General features: G+C 39.9%; 1 protein-coding gene across 2 annotated transcripts in view; it reads left to right on the forward strand.

Annotated features, from left to right (window-relative positions):
* Positions 1 to 23,782, forward strand: part of Sb (Stubble) — a 346,527-nt gene that overhangs the window by 265,016 nt on the left and 57,729 nt on the right. For both annotated transcript variants that reach the window (XM_067148445.2, XM_067148447.2), the window contains exons 4-5: positions 2,832 to 3,250; positions 19,068 to 19,153. In XM_067148445.2, the coding sequence (XP_067004546.2) occupies positions 2,832 to 3,250; positions 19,068 to 19,153 (505 nt within the window). The remainder of the gene's footprint in view (positions 1 to 2,831; positions 3,251 to 19,067; positions 19,154 to 23,782) is intronic.

Raw genomic sequence — 23,782 nt, forward strand, 5'->3', positions numbered from 1 at the left:
GTGGCCATGATTCTTAAGGCGTCAAATCCATGTGGTCTGACAGCGTGGTTAGCCGGTTCGAGTCCAGTTAAATTCACCATCGGAACGTTGGCTTGCAGAGAGAGGTGGTGGTATGCAATTTCTAGTCAGTAGATTGTGTGCCAAAGACTGGATTCAATTCCAAAACTCTTCGCAGTGTTCTTAAGGAGTGAGGGCATATGACGCTGTTGCAATGGATTTTACCATCTCCATTCCTATAGGCCTATCACGTGATTAATTTCATATCACAAATGACGTCAGGAAGGTTGTCCGATAGTAAAAACTCGCTACGAAGATTCATCTCACCTGACCCCGTAGAGAAACAGGAAAATAGTTGGACACATACACACATACACACACACACACACTGCTCTGCATCTGAAAGTGTTAGTAAGGATGTAAAGGATAGGGTGTATAAACTTATGGCTAAATCCCAATTAGAGTATGGTTGCAGTGAACGGGACAGACACCAGGACTGCTTGATACAAGAACTAAAAAAGAGCCAAAGTTTAGCAGCACGATTTGTTCTGGGTGACTTCCGACAAAGGTGTAATGTTACGAAAATGTCGCGCTGGGAAGACTTGGGAGTAAGGAGAGGAGATGTAATATACAATATTTTTTCAATCAATCAGTCACTACTGATCTGCATTTAGGGCAGTCGCCCAGGTGGTAGATTCCCTATCTGTTGTTTTCCTAGCCTTTTCTTAAATGATCGCAAAGAAACTGGAAAATTATTGAACATCTCCCTTGGTAAGTTATTCCAATCCCTAACTCCCCTTCTTATAAACGAATATTTGCCCAAATTTGTCCTCTTGAATTCCAACCTTATCTTCATATTGTGATCTTTCCTACTTTTAAAGACACCACTCAAACTTATTCGTCTACTGATCTCCCACGCCATATCTCCACTGACAGCTCGGAACATACCACTTAGTCGAGCAGCTCGTCTCCTTTCTCCCAAGTCTTCCCAGCCCAAATTTTGCAACAATTTTGTAACGCTAATCTTTTGTTGGAAATCACCCAGAACAAATCGAGCTGCTTTTCTTTTGATTTTTTCCAGTTCTTGAATCATGCAATCCTGGTGAAAGTCCTATGGTCGGGTAAGTGGTATATTCCAAGCTGTCAGTGGAGAGATGGCGTGCAATTACATTACTAGGCGAATAAGCTTCTACAGAACTTTTAAAAGTAAGAAAGATCATAATATTAAGACAAAGTTGGAATTCAAGAGGGCAAATTGGGGCAAATATTCATTTAACGGATTGGATTAAGGAATTGGAATAATTTGTAGGTCCCAGAGGAGAGTGACATAAGTCCGTATTTGACCAAATTCAGAATATTTTCTGTTTCAGTTGGTTTAGGTCATATCTTGCTGTGAGAATAGTGATATAGGCCTATGTAAAAAGCAGAGAAAAGCAGCAATGGAACTCAAGAATTTTATAAGGCAAGGTTAATATAAACGCAGAGATACATCGATATAGGCCTATGTAAAAAGCAGAGAAAAGCAGCAATGGAACTCACGAATTTATCAATATTTAAAAAAAGGCTAGGTAAACGATTGACAGGGAATCTACCATCTGAGTGACAGCTCTATATGCAGGTCCATGATTGATTGATTGATTGATTGATTGATTGATTGATTGATTGATTGATTGATTGATTGATTGATTGATTGATTGATTGATTGATTTTCCCGAGATTTGCTTGAATATTTTTTTAACGAAATGTTACTGTACTTTGCAAACCATAGCCACTCCTTTAGCTGTCGGTAAGTAATTGAGGACCTGATTGATTCAAGAGGCCATTTTCTTTTGACAGGGAAGTGTGGTCACGGTATCGTAGAAAACGTGATAGGTTATCAATTTTTACCATCACGTCACATTTTCCTGAAAATAAAGACATCAATTTTTGGCTTTTACGTACCTGTATTTATTATTTGCTAGTTGCTTTACGTCGCACCGACACAGACAGGTCTTATGGCGACGATGGGACAGGGAATGGCTAGGAGTTGGAATGAAGCGGCCGTGGCCTTAATTAAGGTACAGCCCCAGCATTTGCCTGGTGTGAAAATGGGAAACCGCGGAAAACCATTTTCAGGGCTGCCGACAGTGGGGTTCGAACCTACTATCTCCCGAATACTAGATACTGGCCGCACTTAAGCGACTGCAGCTATCGAGCTCGGTGTATTTATTATACATCGAATGTTGAAATTTATTCACTTGCTTGCATATTTGTTACTAACTGTAAGTAATCTGAAAAGAACACGTCACTGATGAACTCCATCTCTCCTTTCCCTAAAAGAAAACTAAAATATTGTATTTATTTGTGGAAAACGTGTTGTAATAGAAATATATCAATTGCATTTTTAAATTGTATAGAAAAACCGTTCAGGTTCATTGTTTGACAAGGAAATTCATACAGATAATGTCTTATTGCGATACTCCTGAAAAAGTCAAATTTTTAGAATGGAGAACGAGACGGGATAAAAAATTAAATATATTTTGAATTATGTGTAAAACTTACGTTTAGGAACCGTTATTCATTGTTATACATCTATGCAGAGAAATATTGTGTTAACTGTACAGAATTCAGTTCTGAGAGGTGATTGTGCGCGCAGACATGAAGTAGCATACTTCTTATCAATGTCTTCGTTACCGTTACCATCCCGCTCTCATTCCCAGACAATTGTGAAACTATAATATAAAAGGAACTTCAACTATGGATTAAGATTGAATACTTTCTACAGAATAGATAATATAACATTACTCTTGAGTATCTCATGTGATTGAGATTGTTATGTGTTGTGTTGTGTGCAGCTGGAGCATGTCGCCGGCAGGATCCGACCTGGTGCAGGCGGCTGGAAGCACCATGGTGGGCTCTTGGACTTCAGGAGCCAGCTCGTGGCAGCACAGTACGGAGCCGGCCTTCGTGACTCGGCCGCGACCGCCACCACCATATCGACCGCGCCCTCCAACGTTCAGACCTCGCCCAACACGCCGCCCCTACACGACATCGACTTCAACGTCCACCACAACCACCAGCACTACAACCACCACTACAACCACAACTACTACCACAACACCACGCCCAACAACCACCACGACGACGACAGCGCCGACCACGACGAGCACCACTAGCACCACAACTGCCGCCCCGACGCCGCCACCCACAAGCACACTCGCAGGGACTTCAACCATCGCTGCGGTATCAGCATCCACCGGCGACAAGGGTGTTCGTAAGTACGCAATTTCTCGTAATTATTCGTATTTTATAAGGGCCGTTAGTAACGGTGGGCCTCTCAAAGATATCCTTTAAGAAGTAGGCCTCTAAAGTTAAAATGTTCTTGTAAAACTATGTGTTGTTGATTTTATTACTACTTCGTATTATTATTATTATTATTATTATTACTAGTGATAGAACGTTGCATGAACATATACTTGTTTTCGACTAGGATGTGATGGGAGAAGACTAGAATAGGGAGAAATGGGTTGTGACCTTAATTAAGATAAGACCTCAGTAATAGGGCTGCAGCCGGAGGGTATTTTCTTTTTTCTGTTTGTTTTTTGTCACACCGACACAGGCAATTCTTATAGTGACGATGGGGTATGACAAGGCTACTATTAGAAAGGAAATGACCGTGGCCTTAACTAAGGTACAGCTCCAGCATTTGCCTGGTATGAAAATTATCTTTAGCGCTGCCGACAATGGGGTTCGAACCCACGATCTCTCGAATGCAAGCCAACAGTTACGCGCAGCCATCTTGTTCCGTGTAGTGGGGTTTGAACTAGAGTTACTGATACCCGGACACCCGCGTTATCCGGATGTTAGTTCGTTCGAAAACTATTATATTACCCGGGCGCTTGTTCGTTTCAATTTTCTTGTCTATAATCTTATGTTAATGCGAAGGATGAATAGGCCTAGATCACTTCTTTCGAAATGATCCTACTAACTCAAAAAGTAGTCCGGCCCCGCGGTGTAGGGAGCAACGCGTCTGCCTGTCACCCGGCGGCCCCGGGATCGATTCCCGGCCGGGTCAGAGGTTTTTAATTATAATTGATTAATATCCCTGGCTTGAATGTTCCTTTCCTCACATTCAACACGTTACACTTCCGCCATTTCAAAAAACACGCAGGTTCAAAACATATGGTGCAAAGTAGGGGCAAGCGATCTTCTTAGTTCAGCGCCCCGAATAAATAGCATTTTTTAAAAACTCTGAAAGTAAAAGTGTAAATTTAGTGTTCTGAACTAAATAATTGTATCTTACGTAACGGATGTGATATAAATGACACGTTAATACCGATGTAAAAGAGTTTGTTTATATTTTTCTCCCACAAATCCACCATCCTGAAAGGAAGGGATTTCTTCAAGGGGAATAGGTATGTGCCTGCTCCCCATATACCCATATGAGCTGGAATAATAGTATTTTGGTCTTAATTCATTTATTCTTTAAGCCAAAAATTCTCGACGGACACACGTTAAATCTATTTATATTAACACAAAATAAGGCATAATGGATCAAAACTTCTACATTCCAACCTGTGAATGGATCTGTTGAAAAGTTGAGTTGACTGATTCTAAAAATACACGTACATTTAAAAAAAAAGAACGCAATTATTAGGTTAAGCTTTTAGAAAATTTTAGCAGAGAAGCAATCTCGCTGTTCTAAAGGAAATGAAATACATTGCCAGTAACACACGCAAGCAGTAATGCTATGTGCAACGGGTACTTCGGTTTTCAAATACGTACATGAATTAATGGGTACACGGATATTTTCGCTTCCGGTAACCGCCGTAACTGGTACCTGGATACTTGGAAATTCAGTTGCCCTGGTCTTGTCATCAACTCAGTTCGAACCCACCAGCTCCCAAATGAAAAGCTACACAAGTACCATGAAGTTAACTCACTTCGTATTATTATTATTATTATTATTATTATTATTATTATTATTATTATTATTATTATTACTACTAGCAAATGTACCCATGCTTCACAACGGTATTCTACCTTGTATAGGGAAATTACTGTACAAGCAGTGACTAAGATCATATTAAATTGCATGTCTCTTAGCGCTATCCGAGAAACAAAGCAGGAAGGCTGCCGTACGTTGTTTCCTATGTAAGGGGAAGTTTTAATGATAATGGAAGGCTACATTTGGTACTGCTATTCACAACCGAGTTATGGAGTTTCTAATATGACGACAGGCTCACTTGGCAACTGCCATTCACAGTAGAGATGGAGAATTTTCATTATAAACTCACGCCCCTTTTCCTAAGCCATGCACAATCAAGTTGGACAGATTTGATTAAAATCGAGAAATGTAGCGCTTTGTAACGTATAAAGAATCGAGTTACGATAATAAATCATAGGAACAAAGTTGAAGATGTCTCCAGATTCAGCGGCGATAGTGTAATCTGTTTTGTGATATGACTTACCGTTTAGCGTGCAGTTGCCCTGAAATGAAGATCTTTACCGTCATTAAAATTGCCTCCATATTTCAATAGTCTCCGGGACCGAAAGCTATATACACTATTTGAAACAGCCTGGAAATTATCCTCAAAGGAAAGGGGTGTCCAGGTTTCAAGATAAGCACTCGCATACATACGGAGTAATTAAGGAAGAAAGTAATCCAGTTAAAAAAGCTGATATTAATAGAAAATAGGATTATAATTGAGTACAGCCATATAGGACAAACATGTATTGAAAAATGAAATATCCCTCAAGAAATTCTGATGATACGAGTTACGGATATAAAAAGGCGGTAACAGAGGAGAAATTTAGCGCAGGGATTCTTAGGTAAACAGATAAGAAGATGACTTATGGTGTTTTTACTTAAGCCTGAATAGGCAAGGCAGAGACAAGAAATTACAGCGGAGAACAGAAGTAGAAGAGAAATACAGTAAAAATTATAGCAAATGCCAGAAAACATCTTACAGTGTGAAATAATGGACTACACTCTGAGGTACTGTTCAAATATTAACAGCCCCTCTTATTGCTATTTGAGGACGAGTGTAACCTCCAACGATCTGTCTGTCTGTTAGGTCATCAGCCCAGAGGCTGGTTGGATCATCAAATAGCACCACCAAAGGTTATGCGGTTATAAGGAAACCCCAGAAACCAATGGCAGCACCAAAATGAGGCGTACCAGGCAAGATGACGAGTGAGGTAGTTTGCCATTGCTTTCCTCACTGGGTCAGAAAGTACTATTGCAGCCTGACTGACACTATGAGCAGAACCTTTCATAACACTCAGATGCACTAGTCATGCTCTGAATGTCATTACTCAGCACTACCCATACCCCAGCACTTCCATATTGTCACAGCCATGGATGTTGACTGGGACTTCGGTGGAAGCTACACTTTACTCTGGCCTGTGCCAAGAGATGGATGCTAAAGTACTGTATCCATCAAGAGATGATAGCAGGCAGTACCTCCAACTATATTACTTAATTTATGGGTTACGTTGAATTAGAAACATCAAATAACGTAAAATTTGGGTACAGTTTTCACACATTACTTTATGTTTCAGGTACTCATGTGGTAGCTAGAATCATAAAATTTGGCTAACATTTGGCCACTGGTCTTGTCAATATGCATGCCCAATTTGGTGATTCTATCTCCCCTGTACGTGTGTCAAACGATAATATATGGGTGTACAAAGTACAAAATTAACTTAAAATCGAGAAATGCAGCTCTATCTAACGTGTAAGGAATCGAGATACGACAGTAAGTCACAGGACCAAAGTTGAGGATCTCTTCCAATTGAGCGACAATTGTGCTATCTATTTTGTGATACGACTTACCATTTTGCCACCAATTACCCCGAAACGAAGGTCTACACCATAATTAAAACTGCATCTGTATCTCGTTATTTTCCGGGGTCAAGAATTTATGCATTTATACAGCTTGGATTTTTCCCTCAAAGAAACGAGTGTCTAGGTTTTGGGATTAGCACCCGCATACATACGGCGTAATTAACGAAGAAATGAATACAGTTAAGAAATTCTAAATTGATAGAAAATAGGATTATAACTGAAGACAGCCCGATAGGACAAATATGTAAATACGAAGTGTATATATTGGAAAATGAAATGTCCCTCACTAAATTCTGATGATATGAGTTACGGATATAAGAATGCGGTAAAAGAGGAGAAATGTCGTATGACTTTTAGTGTCGAGAGATCCCAGGACGGGTTCGGCTCGCCAGGTGCAGGTCTTTTGATTTGACTCCCTTAGGCGACCTGCGCGTCGTGATGGGGATGAAATGATGATGAAGACAACACATACACCCAGCCTCCGTGCCAGGGACATTAACCAATTATGGTTAAAATTCCAGACCCTGCCGGGAATCGAACACGGGACCCCTGTGATCAAAGGCCAGCACGCTAACCATTTAGCCATGGAGCCGGACATGACTTGTGGTTGTTTTACTTAAGCCTTAAGCTTGTACGTTGTCGATAGGCAGGTGATAGGCCTGTATTTACTGAGATCTACAGGTATAGGCATGATGTAGTCAAGACGGATAGGACTGAATCAGGGTGTCTGATGGTGTGAGTAAATAACATTGCTAATTTTATATATATATATATACGAGTGAACTTGTTGTACCAGATGTTATTTTATTGGATCCAAATGCTTTCCAGCTATTGGTCTTCTGTACATCTCGTTGTATGTATTCCAGCATCACTTCATGATCTACAGTACTATTTCTCACTTTCTCCTTTTCGCTTAAATATATGCATCTCTTCATTCCAGACACTATTCATTGGGTCAGGTATTGATGACAGAGATGTGTTGATTTGTTTATGTTATATCTTTGAGCGCACACTTGTCGAATACAGAGCCGTGAGTCCGATGGGCAGACTCCGCTTACCCAGGCTGAGAACTAACTCGAAGATAAGAGAGATACTAAATAATGTGACTGAAGTCATGGCAATAAAGGTCTCTGAGAAAGATAAGCTTCAAAAATCAATGATCCAATCTTAGTTGGAGCAGCAACCATCTACAGCTTCGTGATCAACCCATATGCAAAGAACACACGCAAAAGCCGGCATTGTATGAATGAAGAGCGCAATCGTTGGCTACAAACTGTGGAATTGACAATCGAATCCAAAATGGTTCGATGTTCTCAGTTTCGAAATATGACGCCATATCGGCGTGTCAAGTCAAAGAATATCGTGCGACTATAACTTTGCAAAAGTGAGCAATAGTACTGCGCCGGTCTTGCGTCCAGGACGGGTCGCAAAGAAATCCAGACTAGGTCGATTCAGGTCCAATTTCCAATCAAAATTTGTCTTGTGGTCGTGGATTCGGAGAAATTGCGAAGGATATTATGTCTGACGGATATTACCTCTACCGCTAATACCGATGGACGTCTCCACCGCACCAACTATCATTTCTTGTTAAAATAGTTCCACAAATCTTAAACTAAGGATGACTATATGACTATAATGCTTACGCTAAAATATGAACATAAATACCAACAACGTTTAATTATATCCATTTATTTAAAAATCTAGTAAATAAAATAATGAATTATTCTTAACAATTATTATCTTCATTTAAAATTCATTAATTATCTTCCATCATTTGATCAAAGATCTTTGATTACGTTAAAATATTAAAAAATATGTACAATAGAAAATGTAAAATTGGAATAATTCTGAAAAATTTTACTCCTGCAAATGAAATCACATTGTTATTTCATTATTCATCTGTGTAAAAGAAAATATCCCTACTTTAGTTCAAGTTACAAAAATATTTACGGATCTTCCTGGGAAAGCATACATTTCAGCATCAATCACTTTCCTTCTTCAATTCATATGCTCTTTTAATTATTTAGTTATTTAGTTATTCAGGTATCTAGGCATTTAAGTATTTAGGTACCTATAACATTTAAATATTTATAATATTTATGATAGTTAGGATGAGGACAAAATGTATTACTCAGGAACTGTTTTTCATGGTTGCATCAGAAAAAATATAAGTAGTAAGTCAATCATATCATACGCTCTCTTCTAGATGAATATCTACTATCACTTAATAGCTCAAATGGATATCATTCATCTCATAAATCTTATAAGTTAGATTAATTGTATAAATGTGTCTCACGAAATCTGTCATCAGGTAATTAATTAAATTCCAACACCTCACATACTGTTACTTATAAACATATCTATAGAGTACTATTCATGAAGACGCTATCAATCATTACCTTCTAAAATTATATGTACCGAGCTCGATAGCTGCAGTCGCTTAATTGCGGCCAGTATCCAGTATTCGGGAGATAGTAGGTTCGAACCCCACTGTCGGCAGCCCTGAAAATGGTTTTCCGTGGTTTCCCATTTTCACACCAGGCAAATGCTGGGGCTGTACCTTAATTAAGGCCACGGCCGCTCCCTTCCAACTCCTAGCCCTTCCTTGTCCCATCGTCGCCATAAGACCTATCTGTGTCGGTGCGACGTAAAGCAACTGGGAAAAAAAAAAAATTATATGTGAAGAACTTGTCGTACTTGTGCATAGGATTAAATAAGTGCCATGCACTTGTATATCAAATAATCATGATTATGGTAGAGATCTGGGTTAATTTTTTATTAATATTCTACTCAACTTGTCCTACAGTGAATCATCTTGATGATTTACAAGTGCCTAAACTCTCTATAATCTACCTAATACACTTTCAATATGTTGGATATGGAATATCTAGCAATTATCACATATTATGGAACCAAGTACAGTACTAACTCTGGATTGCGTCAACCCTCTTAGTTTTATCCTCACAATAAGTTATTTTCTTCCTTACCGACGAAACAATAAATATCACATTCATTCTTCTTCATATTCATTCAATACTCATATATCATTTTCTTCATATCTCACTATCATATTTCTTCTTTCATTTCCAAATAACCTTCATATATACCTTAACTTGACGCATAGAGTTCTGTAACCATCATCTATTCACTTGATTATCCCATTTCTTCTCAATCAATATGTTTCACTTCGTATTATTCTCATATCCTCACATAATCCAACTATGATCTATATACGGCACTGTGCGATCTCCATTTTACAAGATATTAACCCTTATTCACTCATAATAATATCATAGGAAGTTTATTGTTTAATAAATTCACACATCGTTACTTACTTGAAGGACAAACAATCGAAGTAACCATTATATCGTTATAGATCTTATAATTCATATACAGAGTGAACCGAAATTCGCGCACTCGGGCGTCGCAGCGCGATTCCTCACATGTCAGCAATAAAAAACGTCTGTCAGAAACGTTCGTCCTGCGAGTATATCCGGCAGAAAAAGGACGTTGAAGAGTGGCAATCTGCCAACACTGTAACCACATATAGGGTAACTACCTTCGTCAGCACATATTAGTCGTGCTGTACAGTTGGTGCAGTGGATAGAGTTTTGGGTTAGCATGCAGCAGGTCGAGGGTTCGATCCTGGGTTGAGGCGTAACCCTAGAGACACAATTAAAATACCATATTCTATATCTTCCATTATTCCAACACTCACTGGCTAAGACAAAATAGTCACCCTTAGCTAATATTTCCTGAATCTGATTTTTATGGAATACCAATATAATTAAGGTTATAATTTTATAACCTCAGTTATAGGCATAATATATATGCATAAGGATGTATAATATATTAATGACTAAAGTCAAATATGGCGCCATTGAAATATTTTCTTTTCAAAAGAAATTTTTCCGGTAGCTGAACAAGAATGAGAATAGCAGGAATCGTACCACTACTGACAGGTTAAGTATGTCGATGAAGAATGGAGTATAAAATACTGTTTATGAGTTATTCATATATTACCAGTAAACTGGTACTCTCCTGCAAGTACCTGTTGTCTTCAAGATTAATTGACATGACCGTAGGCTACCTGTTATGGATGTATTTCCAGAACCTGAAAAGTATGACAGTCAGGTTGAACAGCAAGTGATAAATAAACGCTTACAGCCATATTTGTAATTTATAATTTCTTCGAGTGTCCGCACATTACTCACTGCTCAAGAAAATGACACTCGTTGACATGATTTAACAGCGTCGTGCAGAATAATTAACCGAACTCGTTCTGCAGCTGCCAGTAAGTAAGGTATGATCTACTAATGTCCACAATTAGTGTCGTTCAATCATATTAATAATTTTAAAGAAGAAGGAAAAGAAGAATACCGTACATGGTTTAAGAGAAGTATGGTTTTTGGAGAAATATTCGGTTTTACGATGGCCATCCGCAACAAAGTGGTCCCCAAAATTGAGTATAAGGATCACATGACTAAAGACCATGATGTGATAGTTGCGACATCACTGTCTTCTATGCACCATACGACTTATGACTCCTCGCCACTGCAATCGAAACCCCGTACACGCAGTAGTCTTTCTAATCCTCCACTATTCAGTTCGGAGTACCCCATCGTCTTCGCATCTGCTGTGGGCAGCTTGAAATCGTAATATCTTTCGAATTAAAGGTTTTCTATTTAGGTACTTCACGTGATTAAGCACTAGAATTGCTATTTTACAAATAATGCCCGTTATGACTTCTGTCCGAAGATGAAGAGCACATTAAGAAAGGGGACATTTTCAGTCATATATTCGCCCTGAAATTAATTAATTGTAATAACTCCGATGGACACAAGCTTTGGAATTTCGCTCATACTTCTGTTCGATAATGTAGCTTCTCTAAAGTTCCTCTCGTATAAATTAAATCTGTCAGATGGGAACTAATTTTGATCTAACATTAACGAACATTTTACGTTGAAAAGGTTACACCGGTTAATTTTTTGCATGCCTTATAAACATGCGTGGTGGTGTTTATCATATTTGTGCAATTTTCTCTTCTGAGGTTTTAACAAAACTTCCAGTGTTCAAATGTTATTATGTGCATTCACATTTTATTATAGGTGACGACAAATGATTTGTGGCACTTAAATACAGTATATGGCGGAGTACTATTGTCTTGCTTTCTTCACAGGTCAAATTGATACACTGTGCGTCGTGTGGATTTTTATGACATCGTTCTGTTTTTCCCGTAGCAATAACTTGATTATTGTCTTGAACAATGAACTCAACATTATCATCTAACTTCCTCTTTTACAAACAATTCACATTATGTTTTACCATTGTTCTCCTTTCCAATGCTATTTTAGCAACTTTAGGTGCAGTACAATCTTCAAAAACAGTTTTCATTCCCTTTTTTTAATCCTGGAGTAAATGATATTTAGATAAATGCTAGCCAAATACAAGAGAAGTCCTTGATTCAAAATTGGGCATAAATACATATTTACAAATAACATAGAGTTATTTTTACATAAGCTGTGAATGGTATTAAGGAAATTTGGGAAATGAAATTACCTTCACTTTTCGACTCTTACTCCTGCAGTATGACACAAAACTACGCCACTGTAGCTAACAAGATTACTTCTGTAGGATACATAGATACGTACACCAAGCGAGTTGCTCGTGCAGTTAGGGTTGCGCACCTGTGAGCTTGCATTATGGAGATAGTGGGTTCGAACAACACTGCTAGCAGCACTGAAGATGGTTTTCAGTGGTTTCCCATTTTCAAACCAGGCATATTTTGTGGCTGTACCTAATTAAGGCCACGGTCGCTACCTTCTCAACCCTAGCCCTTTCCAATACCTCAGTCGCCGAAAACCTTCGAAGTGTTAGCGCGGCGTTAAACAAGTAGCAAAAAGTAAATACGTACGTGCAGAATAATTAAAATAATAAAATATGAAAAAACAGTTAATACATTTGGAATTTGGAAACGCACCCAATAGGCATATAGACCTATACTTTCAGTTCGTAGAGTGTGATACTTATTCAGTCGTAGCTGATGAATACGAAACACCAAAACACGTGTCAAGAGGCTTTCAATAGATGATGATTTGTGGTGTTTTTACTTAAACCTAAATAGGCAAGAGCTGTACCTTAATTAAGGCCACGGTCGCTTCCTTTCCATCCTTGCCCTTTCCTATCCCATCGTTGTCATAAGGTACTGTTCTTCCCTCAGTTCCTAGTTCCTCTCCAGTTGTATCCCCTCACCTGTGTTGGTGCGACTTAAAGCAAATTCTTAAAGTAAAAAATGATATCCTTTCTGTCCGTCTTTCTTTCTTTCTTAATCCATTTACCCCCCAGGTTTGGAAAACCCCTCCGAATGCTCTCATATGGAAAAAACTTCAACTTCGAGCTTCAACTATTATCTGCGCACTTTTTAGCGATAGATTTACACCCTAGTTCTAAATCGGTCGACTTCGGTTATCTTCGAGATTCGTATTGGCAACCTTTGAAACACAAACTAAGAATCGCTTATGATCGCTGTACCACATCTAGCGAACTCTTTACGTACTCGTACTGTTGTTGTTTACACAGCAAAGCCAAACTATAGAATTCATGCTAGGAACAAGTTTCGCATCGAGAAATGTTATATAGTATTATATATTGTGTGTGTGGCACAGTTGTTGGCGTAAGATATTAAAGGTTTGGAAAATTCATATCGATCGATCACATTATCGATTCAATTCAGAATTTCATTTCCATTCAGTTGGCAGTATTACCGGAACCGTCAGTGCTCCCTCCTTACTCCTCAACCAAGTACAAAAATCTATCACTAAATAGTGCGCGTACAATACATGCGGCTTAGCATGGAAGTGTAGACAAATGGGAAGGAGTTATAAGCATAGCAGACGGCGATGGGTGCAGAAAGCCTTGTATTGTTGGAGAGACCATTAAACACATAATAGCTGGATGTTGCTCACTACCTAATGTGAACTTCACTGTTCATCATTACAGTGTAGCTAAAATAGTGCGTGAAGAACATTTAAAAACCATACGATTTGATTTATTGATATATTAAAATAAACCCGGGTTGATTGACTCAGACGGTTAAGGCGCTGGCCTTCTGTACCCAACTTGCCAGGTTCGATCCTGGCTCAGTCCGGTGGTATTTGATGGTGCTCAAGTATGTAGATTTACTAAAATGTAAAAGAAAACCTGCCGAACAAACTTCCGGCTCCTCGGCGTCTCCGAAATCCGTCAGAAAGTAGTTAGTGGGACGTAAAAACATGAATTAATTATTATTAAAATAAGACCAAAAATGTGATATATGGGACCAGAAGATCAGAACGGATATTGATTAATAATGTTAGCAAACAAAACAGCAAGTCATAAACATTCCCGTTCTCCTGAATTGCCAACGGCCGTACCCGTGTTGAAACACCGGATCCCGTGAGATCTCCGAAGTTAAGCAACATTGGGCGTGGTCAGGAGTTGGATGGGTTGCCTCGCGCTGTTTGTGGGGGGGTAAGGGGATGGAGAAGCGGAAAGGAACTGGCCACCCTACCGCACGTAAACTCCGGCTCAGGAACACCTCTGCGGAGGTTCGGACCTGCCTTCGGGCAGAATAACCCTTACTACTCCTGAATTGCAATGTTCAGGAAACGTATCGTTAGAGGATTGTAAAATGCACGTACCTTACATTGGAAATAAGACAATATCCCAACGTACGTTCAACGACTGAACCTTATTTCAAACAAATATATCAACTAGCTAATCTGTAAGCCTAGAACATACCATTACTAACAACAGAAATGTGCCATCCTTAACAAATGCCGTAAGTACAACGTTGCATGAATAACTAAAATATAATGGATGTACTTTATTATTACCGAACTCGATAGCTGCATCACTGAAGTGCGGCCAGTATCCAGTAATCGGGAGATAGTTGGTTCGAGCCCCACTGTTGGCAGCCCTGAAGATGGTTTTCCGTGATTTCCCATTTTTACACCAGGCAAATGCCGGGGCTGTACCTTAATTAAGGCCACGGCCGCTTCCTTCCACTTCCTAGGCCTTTCCTATCCCATCGTCGCCATAAGACATATCTGTGTCGGTGCAACGTAAAGCAAGTAGCAAAAATAAAGTACTTTATTATTAATCCTTAAGAAGCCTTTTATACAAGGTGTGGTGGTAGTATGGTCGAGATTCGAATGTTGCTATCGTCCACATCATAAGACCCTAATAATCGAGTAATGATATCATAAGTGGCCATGCGGTTAGGATCATGCTGATGCGATCTTGCATTCGGGAGATAGTGGATTCGAACCCCACAGTCGGCAGCCCTGAAGATGGTTTTCTGTGGTTTCCCATTTTTACACCAGACAAATGCTAGAGCTGTACCTTAATTAAGGCCACGGCCGCTTCCTTTTCAATCCAGGACCTTTCCTATCCCATTGTCACCATAAGACCCACCTGTGTCGGTGCGACTTAAAGCAAATTCTTAAATAAAAAATTATATCCTTTCTGTCTTTCTTTCTTAATCCGTTTACCCTCCAGGTTTGGCATTCCCCTCGGACTCAGCGGGATCCCACCTGTACCATCTCAAGGGCAGTGTCCTGGAACGTGATACTTCAGGACCGGGAAGGTGAGGGGATACAAGTAGAGAGGAATAACAGAACCTCGCCCAGACGGCCTCACCTGCTATGCTGAGCAGGGTCCTTTTGGTGGGTGGGAAGGGAAAATCAGAACGGACAGACAAGGAAGAGGGAAGAAAGCGGCCGTGGCCTTAAGAACCACTACACCACAGGGGTGGATGCCAACATCACATGACCCTAATAATGGGTAGATTTCCTTTATAAGTAATTATGTTCTGCACAATGAAAAATATGAAGGAAAATAGATTATCATCATCAGGGCTAGAATTTATTTACTAGAACATCTCTTTCTTTCTCAATGGAACGTGAGTTGAATAATCTGTAAGTTTATTTTCCATTCAGAAGATATTATAGTTCAGCTTTAATTTTAAGAAACCGAAATTATCAGTTTGTAAGAACGTCATGGTCCGCCTCTGTAGTGTAGTGATTAATGTGATTAGCTGCCATCCCCGGAGGCCCGGGTTCGATTCCCGGCCCTGTCACGAAATTTGAAAAGTAGTACGAGGGTTGGAACGGGGTCCACTCAGCCTCAGCCTCAGGAAGTCAACTGAGTAGAGGTGGGTTCGATTTCCACCTCAGCCACCCTGGAAGTGGTTTTCCGTGGTTTCCCACTTCTTCTCCAGGCAAATACCGGGATAGTACCTAACTTAAGGCCACTCTATTGTGATTATCTGCCGTGTCGCCTCCGAAGAGGCCTGGTGCAGGTCTTTCGATTTGACGCCGTATAGGCGACCTGCGCGTCTGTGAGGATGGGGCTCTACCTGAGATGAATTCTAATGCTGAAGATGTCACAAACATCCAGCCCCTAAGCCAGAGGAATTAACTAATGAAAGTTAAACTCCAAGGAAATCGAACCTGGGACCCCTTGAATCAAAGGTCAGCATGCTAACCATTTAGCCATGGAGCCGAGGCTCTATTTGGGGTGGATTATTTATAGCAAAAATCGAATAGCGATCTTACGCAGAGTACGTCTATAGTTTTGTAACCGTACTCGGTCCGGTGAACCGTGAGGAGTGGCCGTGCGTGTTAACGCACTGTGGTCATGAAGCCAAGCTCTGCATTCAGGAGATTGGTAAGTTCGAAGCCCACTATCCTGAGAATGTTCTGCGGTTTCCCATTTTCACTTCCAGGCACTTCCCCAGCGGATTCCTTCTACTTTTTACCCAATTTAATTCATCCTCATTCATTTCATCTTCATTATCTCCTCCAAATGAGGCTGCAACGGGAAGGGTACCCGTCCGTAAAAACATACCGTATAATTTCATCTCACTTCATCTCCGACCCTGTATCAAGAAACGGTATTAATGGGTAGGATTGTTCTGATGAGCGTTAAAAATATGAAATATTTAAAATCGGAATAATTTCCAGACGGCACAGTGTTCAATATCTCATTATAAACAGTAGTATATATTACTGGCATTTTATAATTCACACAGCGAGATTACATCCTGGTACGTACCCCGTAGCTGTAAACTTGTATTAAAGAGATGACAAATTCGAACCTTACTATCGGGAATCCTGTCCGACTCCTTGGCTGAATGGTCAGCGTACTTGCCTTCGGTTCTGAGGGTCCCAGGTTCGATTCCCGGCCGGGTCGGGAATTTTAACCTTCATTGGTTAATTTCACAGGCCCGGGGGCTGGGTGTTTGTGCTGTCTCCAACATCGCTGCAACTCACACACCACACACAATACTATCCTCCACCGCAATAACACGCAGTTACCTACACATGGCAGATGTCGCCCACCCTCATCGGAGGGTCTGCCTTACAAGGGCTGCACTCGACTAGAAATTGCCACATGAAATTATTATATATTATGTCGGCAAACCTGAAGATAATTTCCAGGGTTTTCCCATTTTCACCTCAAGCAAATGCTGGAAATGTACCTTTATCAAGACGACTTCCTTTAATAAGGCCTCTTCCTTCCAACTTTTCGCCTTTTCCTGTCCTCTCGTTGCCGAAAACCTGTCTGGGTTAGTGCAGTTAAACAAGAAGCAACTTTTGTTTAAAATATGTCTACAACAGTGATTGCAGTGACTTCTGTTGCTTCCAAGCCGGCTGTCACGCGTCCTTTTGTATGAGCCAGGGGGGGGGGGGGGGGAGGGGTGTTCCTGACGTACAGTGCAAAGTATTGTTAATTATGTTATTGAAGAATGAACTATTTCTTCCTCTTCTCCTTCTTGACCTTTTTCTAACTATCTGCGATCGGAACATTATATCCATTTAGCCCCTTTTTACGGCCAGATGCCCTTCCTGACGCCAAGCCTAAGTGGAGCTATGTATTCTCTATTATGTATTTCTCTGGTGGTGTTGTGTGGTGTGTTACATACATTATAACTATATATATATATATATATTAAGATGGTGACAAACACTTAGCTCCCGACATAGAGAAATTAACCAGATGCTGCTAAAATCCCCAGCCCGAGCGGGAATCCAACCCAGGGCCCTCTGAATCGAGCATCCAGCCTAAGAGCTTGACGTTACTGATGGGAAGAATAAAACCACCAAATACATCAGAGGAATTCACTTAGTGTTACTGCAGTTTTAAGGGATCTTGAATATATTTTGTTAACTATCAAAGTGAAATCAATTTCACTTTATTTATGGATGATTAATATTATATGGTTTCTAAACGAATATTTGGAATTCCTTGCCTAGTAATGCAATGATAATCTTACATGTTAGCATATCGCGACCCATGATTGCACATGCTCAAATGATTACCATTACATATTTTCTCGACAAATGTATATTTAGTTCTCTGAATCAATAAGTGAATTAACACTTTTATCATTCTTTCAATGTTTTAAGTCATAATCTATGTATATGTACAACAGGTTATTATAGTAAAAAAGATTGTCTTCCCGCACCTCCGCCTGTCAACTGTTACAGAAGGCAGGTAATGTCACTGCGGTTACTTTTCTACTGAATAAAACCTGCATACAATTTTCATTTCATAGGTTGTTCTACCATCCGGCAGGTCCAGTCATGGCTGTAACCTCCATATCTCTCGATCTTGTGCCCTTTTCTTCACTGCTGCATAATCTTCCTTTCTTTTTCTAATGCTGTCTAATAACTGGTATCGTCTCCTTCGCCTTCCTCGTTTTCCTTTTATCATCCCTTCAATTGCTATTCGTAGTAAAGTGTTGTGTCTTAGATTATGCTCTATCCAATTTTTCTTCCTATTTTGGATTACGGACATCATGCTCCTCTCTTCTCCCACTCTCTTCAGAACTTCCTCATTCGATATTTTATCTTCCCACTTTACTCCTTCAATTCTTCGCCAAATCCACATCTCAAATGCCTCTATTCTTCTCTGTTCTTTCTTCCTTAATGTCCATGTTTCAGCGCCATATAGAGCTATACTCCATATGTAACACCTTGCAAGACTCTTCCTCAGATCTTTCTCTAGCGGGCCACAAAGCAGTTTCTTTCTTCTTGTTGAAGCTTTCCTTGGCTAAGGCAATTCGAGCTTTCATGTCTGTTTATAAATGTTGATAAATATTTTCTGTTGTAGATAGAGTGAAAGCACTTACTGTATATTCTAATGGGGATGATTCTCCTCTCAGGATCATGAAGTAAAACTCTCCTTATCGTTACAGAATGTGGCGTTGCTCCGCTGTTTCCTCGGCCTGAGATGAGGATAGTTGGGGGTAGGAACGCTCCGTTTGGAGGCTGGCCCTGGCAGGTAAGTACCTGGGCTCAGATACTAATGACTTAAAAGTACTCTATATGCAAGAAAATTTGGCTTTAGAAATAAATATTTGCGTATTATCTAGGAAACAATATTACTAGATGTTTGTTAATGATAGCAACTTATATATTAAAAAAATCTTGCTCCTTAGCTGAATGAACAGACCACTGATCTTCGGTTCAGAAGCCTTAGTGGACTGGGAATTTTAGCCGTGCCTGGTAAATTACCGTGACTCGAGGATTGGGTGTGTGTATTTGTCATAATGCATGTCATGTTCATTTCACACAACACACCACACTACCAACCTCTACTGAAACATAATAGTTCGATACATCTCTCCGCATGGGTACCCAGAGTATGTAAGAGGCAAAATTCACTTGTGTGACGTAAATCACTCCTGCGAACCCATCAATGTATAAGAAAAATGTAAAAAGAACCATTCATAAAAAAAACATAATTGACCCTCATAATACCAAAAATCAGGCACTTGTATGTATGTATTGTGCCCTTTTGAATACGGGTGTAGAGAGAGAGAGAGAATTGAATTGAATTGAATTTATTGATAATGATGATATACATGCCACTGAGGCTGAAAAGCCCCTTTATGTAGCGTCTACTTATAACACAATACAAGTTTATGAATATACTAACTACATTTTATAATATTAAAATATTAAATTAAACATTAAACTTAAAAATTAAAATACAGATACCAATTCCAATAAAATTAAAACATAAATCATATAAGAAGTAATAAAGTATATCATTCGATTTTTTAATATTTTAGGCTACAAGAATCTCAGGAATATAAAAACAGAGGGAGAGTAAGTGTGTGTGTGTGTGTGTGTGTGTGTGTGTGTGTGTGTGTGTGTGTGTGTGTGTGTATGTGTGTGTGTGTGTGTGTGTGTGTGTGTGTGTGTGTGTGTGTGTGTGTGTGTGTGAATCCCGAAGGCGTCACTGAAGAAGTGTAAGTACTATGAAAATGAGGACTAACGTAGTTTCCCGCTGCGTTCCTCACCGTGCTTGAATGTGCTCTTACCCAACAGTCTGCCAAGCCTACCGAAATGCATACTCCAACCCACCCTATGAGCAACATAGAAATTGGCTGAATAACGAACGGTGTTACTAGTAATACTCATACCTAAGTCACTTTCACATCGTCAAAGACAAGGATGAGAATGAGACAGAAAAATGAAAGTAACAAACTTGATCTAGCCCATACCATGAGACACAGTGAACTTGGCGTACCTCATCTCACCAGAAACAGATCTGGACATATTTAGGTACTAACAAAACAAAATTGGAACCTTAAAGTTGCCTTCGTGTGGGTTAATTAGCTGTAATATTGCATTCGGGAGAAAGTAAGTTCGAACCCCACTGCCAGCAGGCCTGATGTCTATTACTAATCGTAGAAGAAGGAAGAAAAGTGCCGATCTGGCCTGAATGAAGGTATCAACTAAACGAATGGAAATCTCATGGTTGGTGGTAAAGTGAAAACGTGTTTTAAGAAATGCCACAGGATCTCTAGATTTACATAGAATCCAAACCATGTGGACATAATTTTTCATTTAAAAATCTTCCACATGTTTTCGGCGAGATTCAAACAGCGTTCCCCCTTGTTGAGAAACCAATAACAAAGACATTAGGCTATCACTCCCGTATGAATGTTTTCTACGCCTCAGAAAATGAATATCAACATGTTAATGTCGGATAGGAAAAAAAAAAAGAGAAACAAGGTGTCTGGCCCTAGTTAGTCGATGCAATATGAAACTTCGGTTGAGTACCTACCATGGTCACCCCTGCACGAGATGTGAGCTATTGGGGGGAGGGGGAAGACACTCATCCTTAAGTAAGCAGTTGAGAAGAGAATTAATTAAAATCACATACCGAGCTCGATAGCTGCAGTCGTTTAAGTGCGGCCAGTATCCAGTAATCGGGAGATCGTGGGTTCAAGCCCCACTGTCGGCAGCCCTGAAGATGGTTTTCCGTGGTTTCCCATTTTCACACCAGGCAAATACCGGGGCTGTACCTTAATTAAGGCCACGACCGCGCTTCCTTCCACTTCCTAGGCCTTTCCCATCCCATCGTCGCCATAAGACATATCTGTGTCGGTGCGACGTAAAGCAAATAGCAAAAAAAAAAAAAAAAAAAAAAAAAAAAAATTTAAAATCACACTGTCGACCAATCTAAAAGTGGATTTCCATAGTTTGCAGCTTCATTCCCTGTAAATTCCATCACAGTACCAAAAATATAGGCCAGTTGCTTGATTTAGAATTCTAGCTACCGCCATTCATTACAAATATATTGTGGAGTAAAACTCTCCGCCTTAAGAATGTATCAGACTTAATGTACACCACGTACACTAAGAATAGGGGCTGGTGACGAAGGCTCCCCAAGCCCCTTATGCGAAGTAGAAACAACATTCATTATAACAGAAATACTATTTAAACTAATTCTATTTAAATGCCTAACTCGGGAAGTTCCGTTTTAGTTAACATGTAGGAATTTTCGGAACACGACTTTCCTCACTCTGAATTTAACGCCGGTAAAGGCGGAGTGAGAAAGAGCTAGAAATGGAAAGGTAGTAGCCATGGTCTTAATTAAGGTAGATCCGCGGCGCTTACCTGATAAACCGTGGAAAAAAGCTATTTGTCTTTGAGGACGATAACAAATAAATGATTAATGGACCCCATAAGGTGAATTTCAGTATTCACGGAGGGAATTTAACTCCTTCATCGCTGTAAATTATTAAGGAAGACAATAACACTGTTCCATGGTGATAAAATACGGGTTATTTAAGAGCTGATACACATCCGGTCATTAATATGATTTAGGTGAAGTGAACTTTTGTACTCAGTACATTGACTCGTTTTTCATAAGCTGCTCATGGAGCAATTTATAAGTGTGCTTTGATCATTTTGACGATAATAATTTTTGAAAAAATAACTCCTATCTCCTATAGCCTACATCATTTTCCTGTTCAGAGACCGAAGCTATTGGCGCGACCCAAAGATAAATTTTCCATCGTTCTCCTGTAGACAAATCTTACTATTAGCAGTTAATTTTACACACATCAAGTAGACGCTGTGCGGCGCTTTCAACGATATAAAAAACATCCTATCTTCACGTCCTCGAAGTGGGAAGGGTTCTTCGTGAGAAACATGCGGGTCTTAGATATAATTGGACAGTCTGTTATGTCCAAAGAACAACTTAGAGTTGGCTAACCGGAGTATTTACATAGAAATCTTCCTGTAAATGAATGGTATCTTAATAACAGATGGGCATCAGACAGTGGTGTGATGGTAAACGGGGTAAAAAGTCAGGTTGTAAGTTTCATCGAGAGGAAAAGTCCTCTCATTTTTAATTACTGTATTGATGGGGTAATGGAAATGAAATGGCGTATGGCTTTTAGTGCCGGGAGATCCCAGGATGGGTTCGGCTCGCCAGGTGCAGGTCTTTTGCAATGACTCCCGTAGGCGACCTCCGCATCGTGGTGGTGATGATGATGAAATGATATTGTAGATAACACATACACCCAGCCCCCGTGGTAGGGAAATTAACCAATGATGGTTAAAATTCCCTACCCTGCCGAGAATCGAACCCGGGACCCCTGTGACTAAAGCCCAGCACACTAACCATTTAGCCATGGAGCCGGACATTGATGGCGTGACAGTACCTCATGGGGATCACTGTGTAAATACATAGGTGTTAATATAAGAAAATATCTTAATAGGGGTAATCATATAAACTGGGTTGTAAATCAGGGTTATAGATCTCTTCATATGGTTATGAGGGTATTTAGGGGTTGCAGTAAGGATCTAAAGGAGAGAGCGCATAAGTCGTTGGTAAGAAGCCAATTACATTATGGTTTTAGTGTATGGGACCCTCTCCAGGATTACTTGATTTGAGAACTGGAAAAGATCAAATGTAATCAGCATGATTTGTTCTGGGCGATTTCCGACAAACGAGTAATGTTACGAAAATGTCGCAAACTTACAGCAGGTCTAGGAAGACTCGGGAGTAACGAGAGGAACAGCTTGACTAAGCGAAATGTTTCAAGCTTTCAGTGAAGAAATGGCTTGGAATGACACTAGGAGATGAATAAGTTTGGAATGGCACTAGGAGATGAGTAAGTTTCGAATGACACTAGGAGATGAATAAGTTTGGAATGGCACTAGGAGATGAGTAAGTTTCGAATGACACTAGGAGATGAATAAGTTTGGAATGGCACTAGGAGATGAGTAAGTTTCGAATGACACTAGGAGATGAATAAGTTTGGAATGGCACTAGGAGATGAGTAAGTTTCGAATGACACTAGGAGATGAATAAGTTTGGAATGGCACTAGGAGATGAGTAAGTTTCGAATGACACTAGGAGATGAATAAGTTTGGAATGGCACTAGGAGATGAGTAAGTTTCGAATGACACTAGGAGATGAATAAGTTTGGAATGACACTAGGAGATGAATAAGTTTGGAATGACACTAGGAGATGAATAAGTTTGGAATGGCACTAGGAGATGAGTAAGTTTCGAATGACACTAGGAGATGAATACGTTTGGAATGACACTAGGAGATGAATAAGTTTGGAATGACACTGGGAGATGAGTAAGTTTGAGTGGAGTT

This window comes from Anabrus simplex, chromosome 5 (genome assembly GCF_040414725.1).
Source record: "Anabrus simplex isolate iqAnaSimp1 chromosome 5, ASM4041472v1, whole genome shotgun sequence".
In the NCBI taxonomy this organism is placed as follows: Eukaryota; Metazoa; Arthropoda; class Insecta; order Orthoptera; family Tettigoniidae; genus Anabrus; species Anabrus simplex.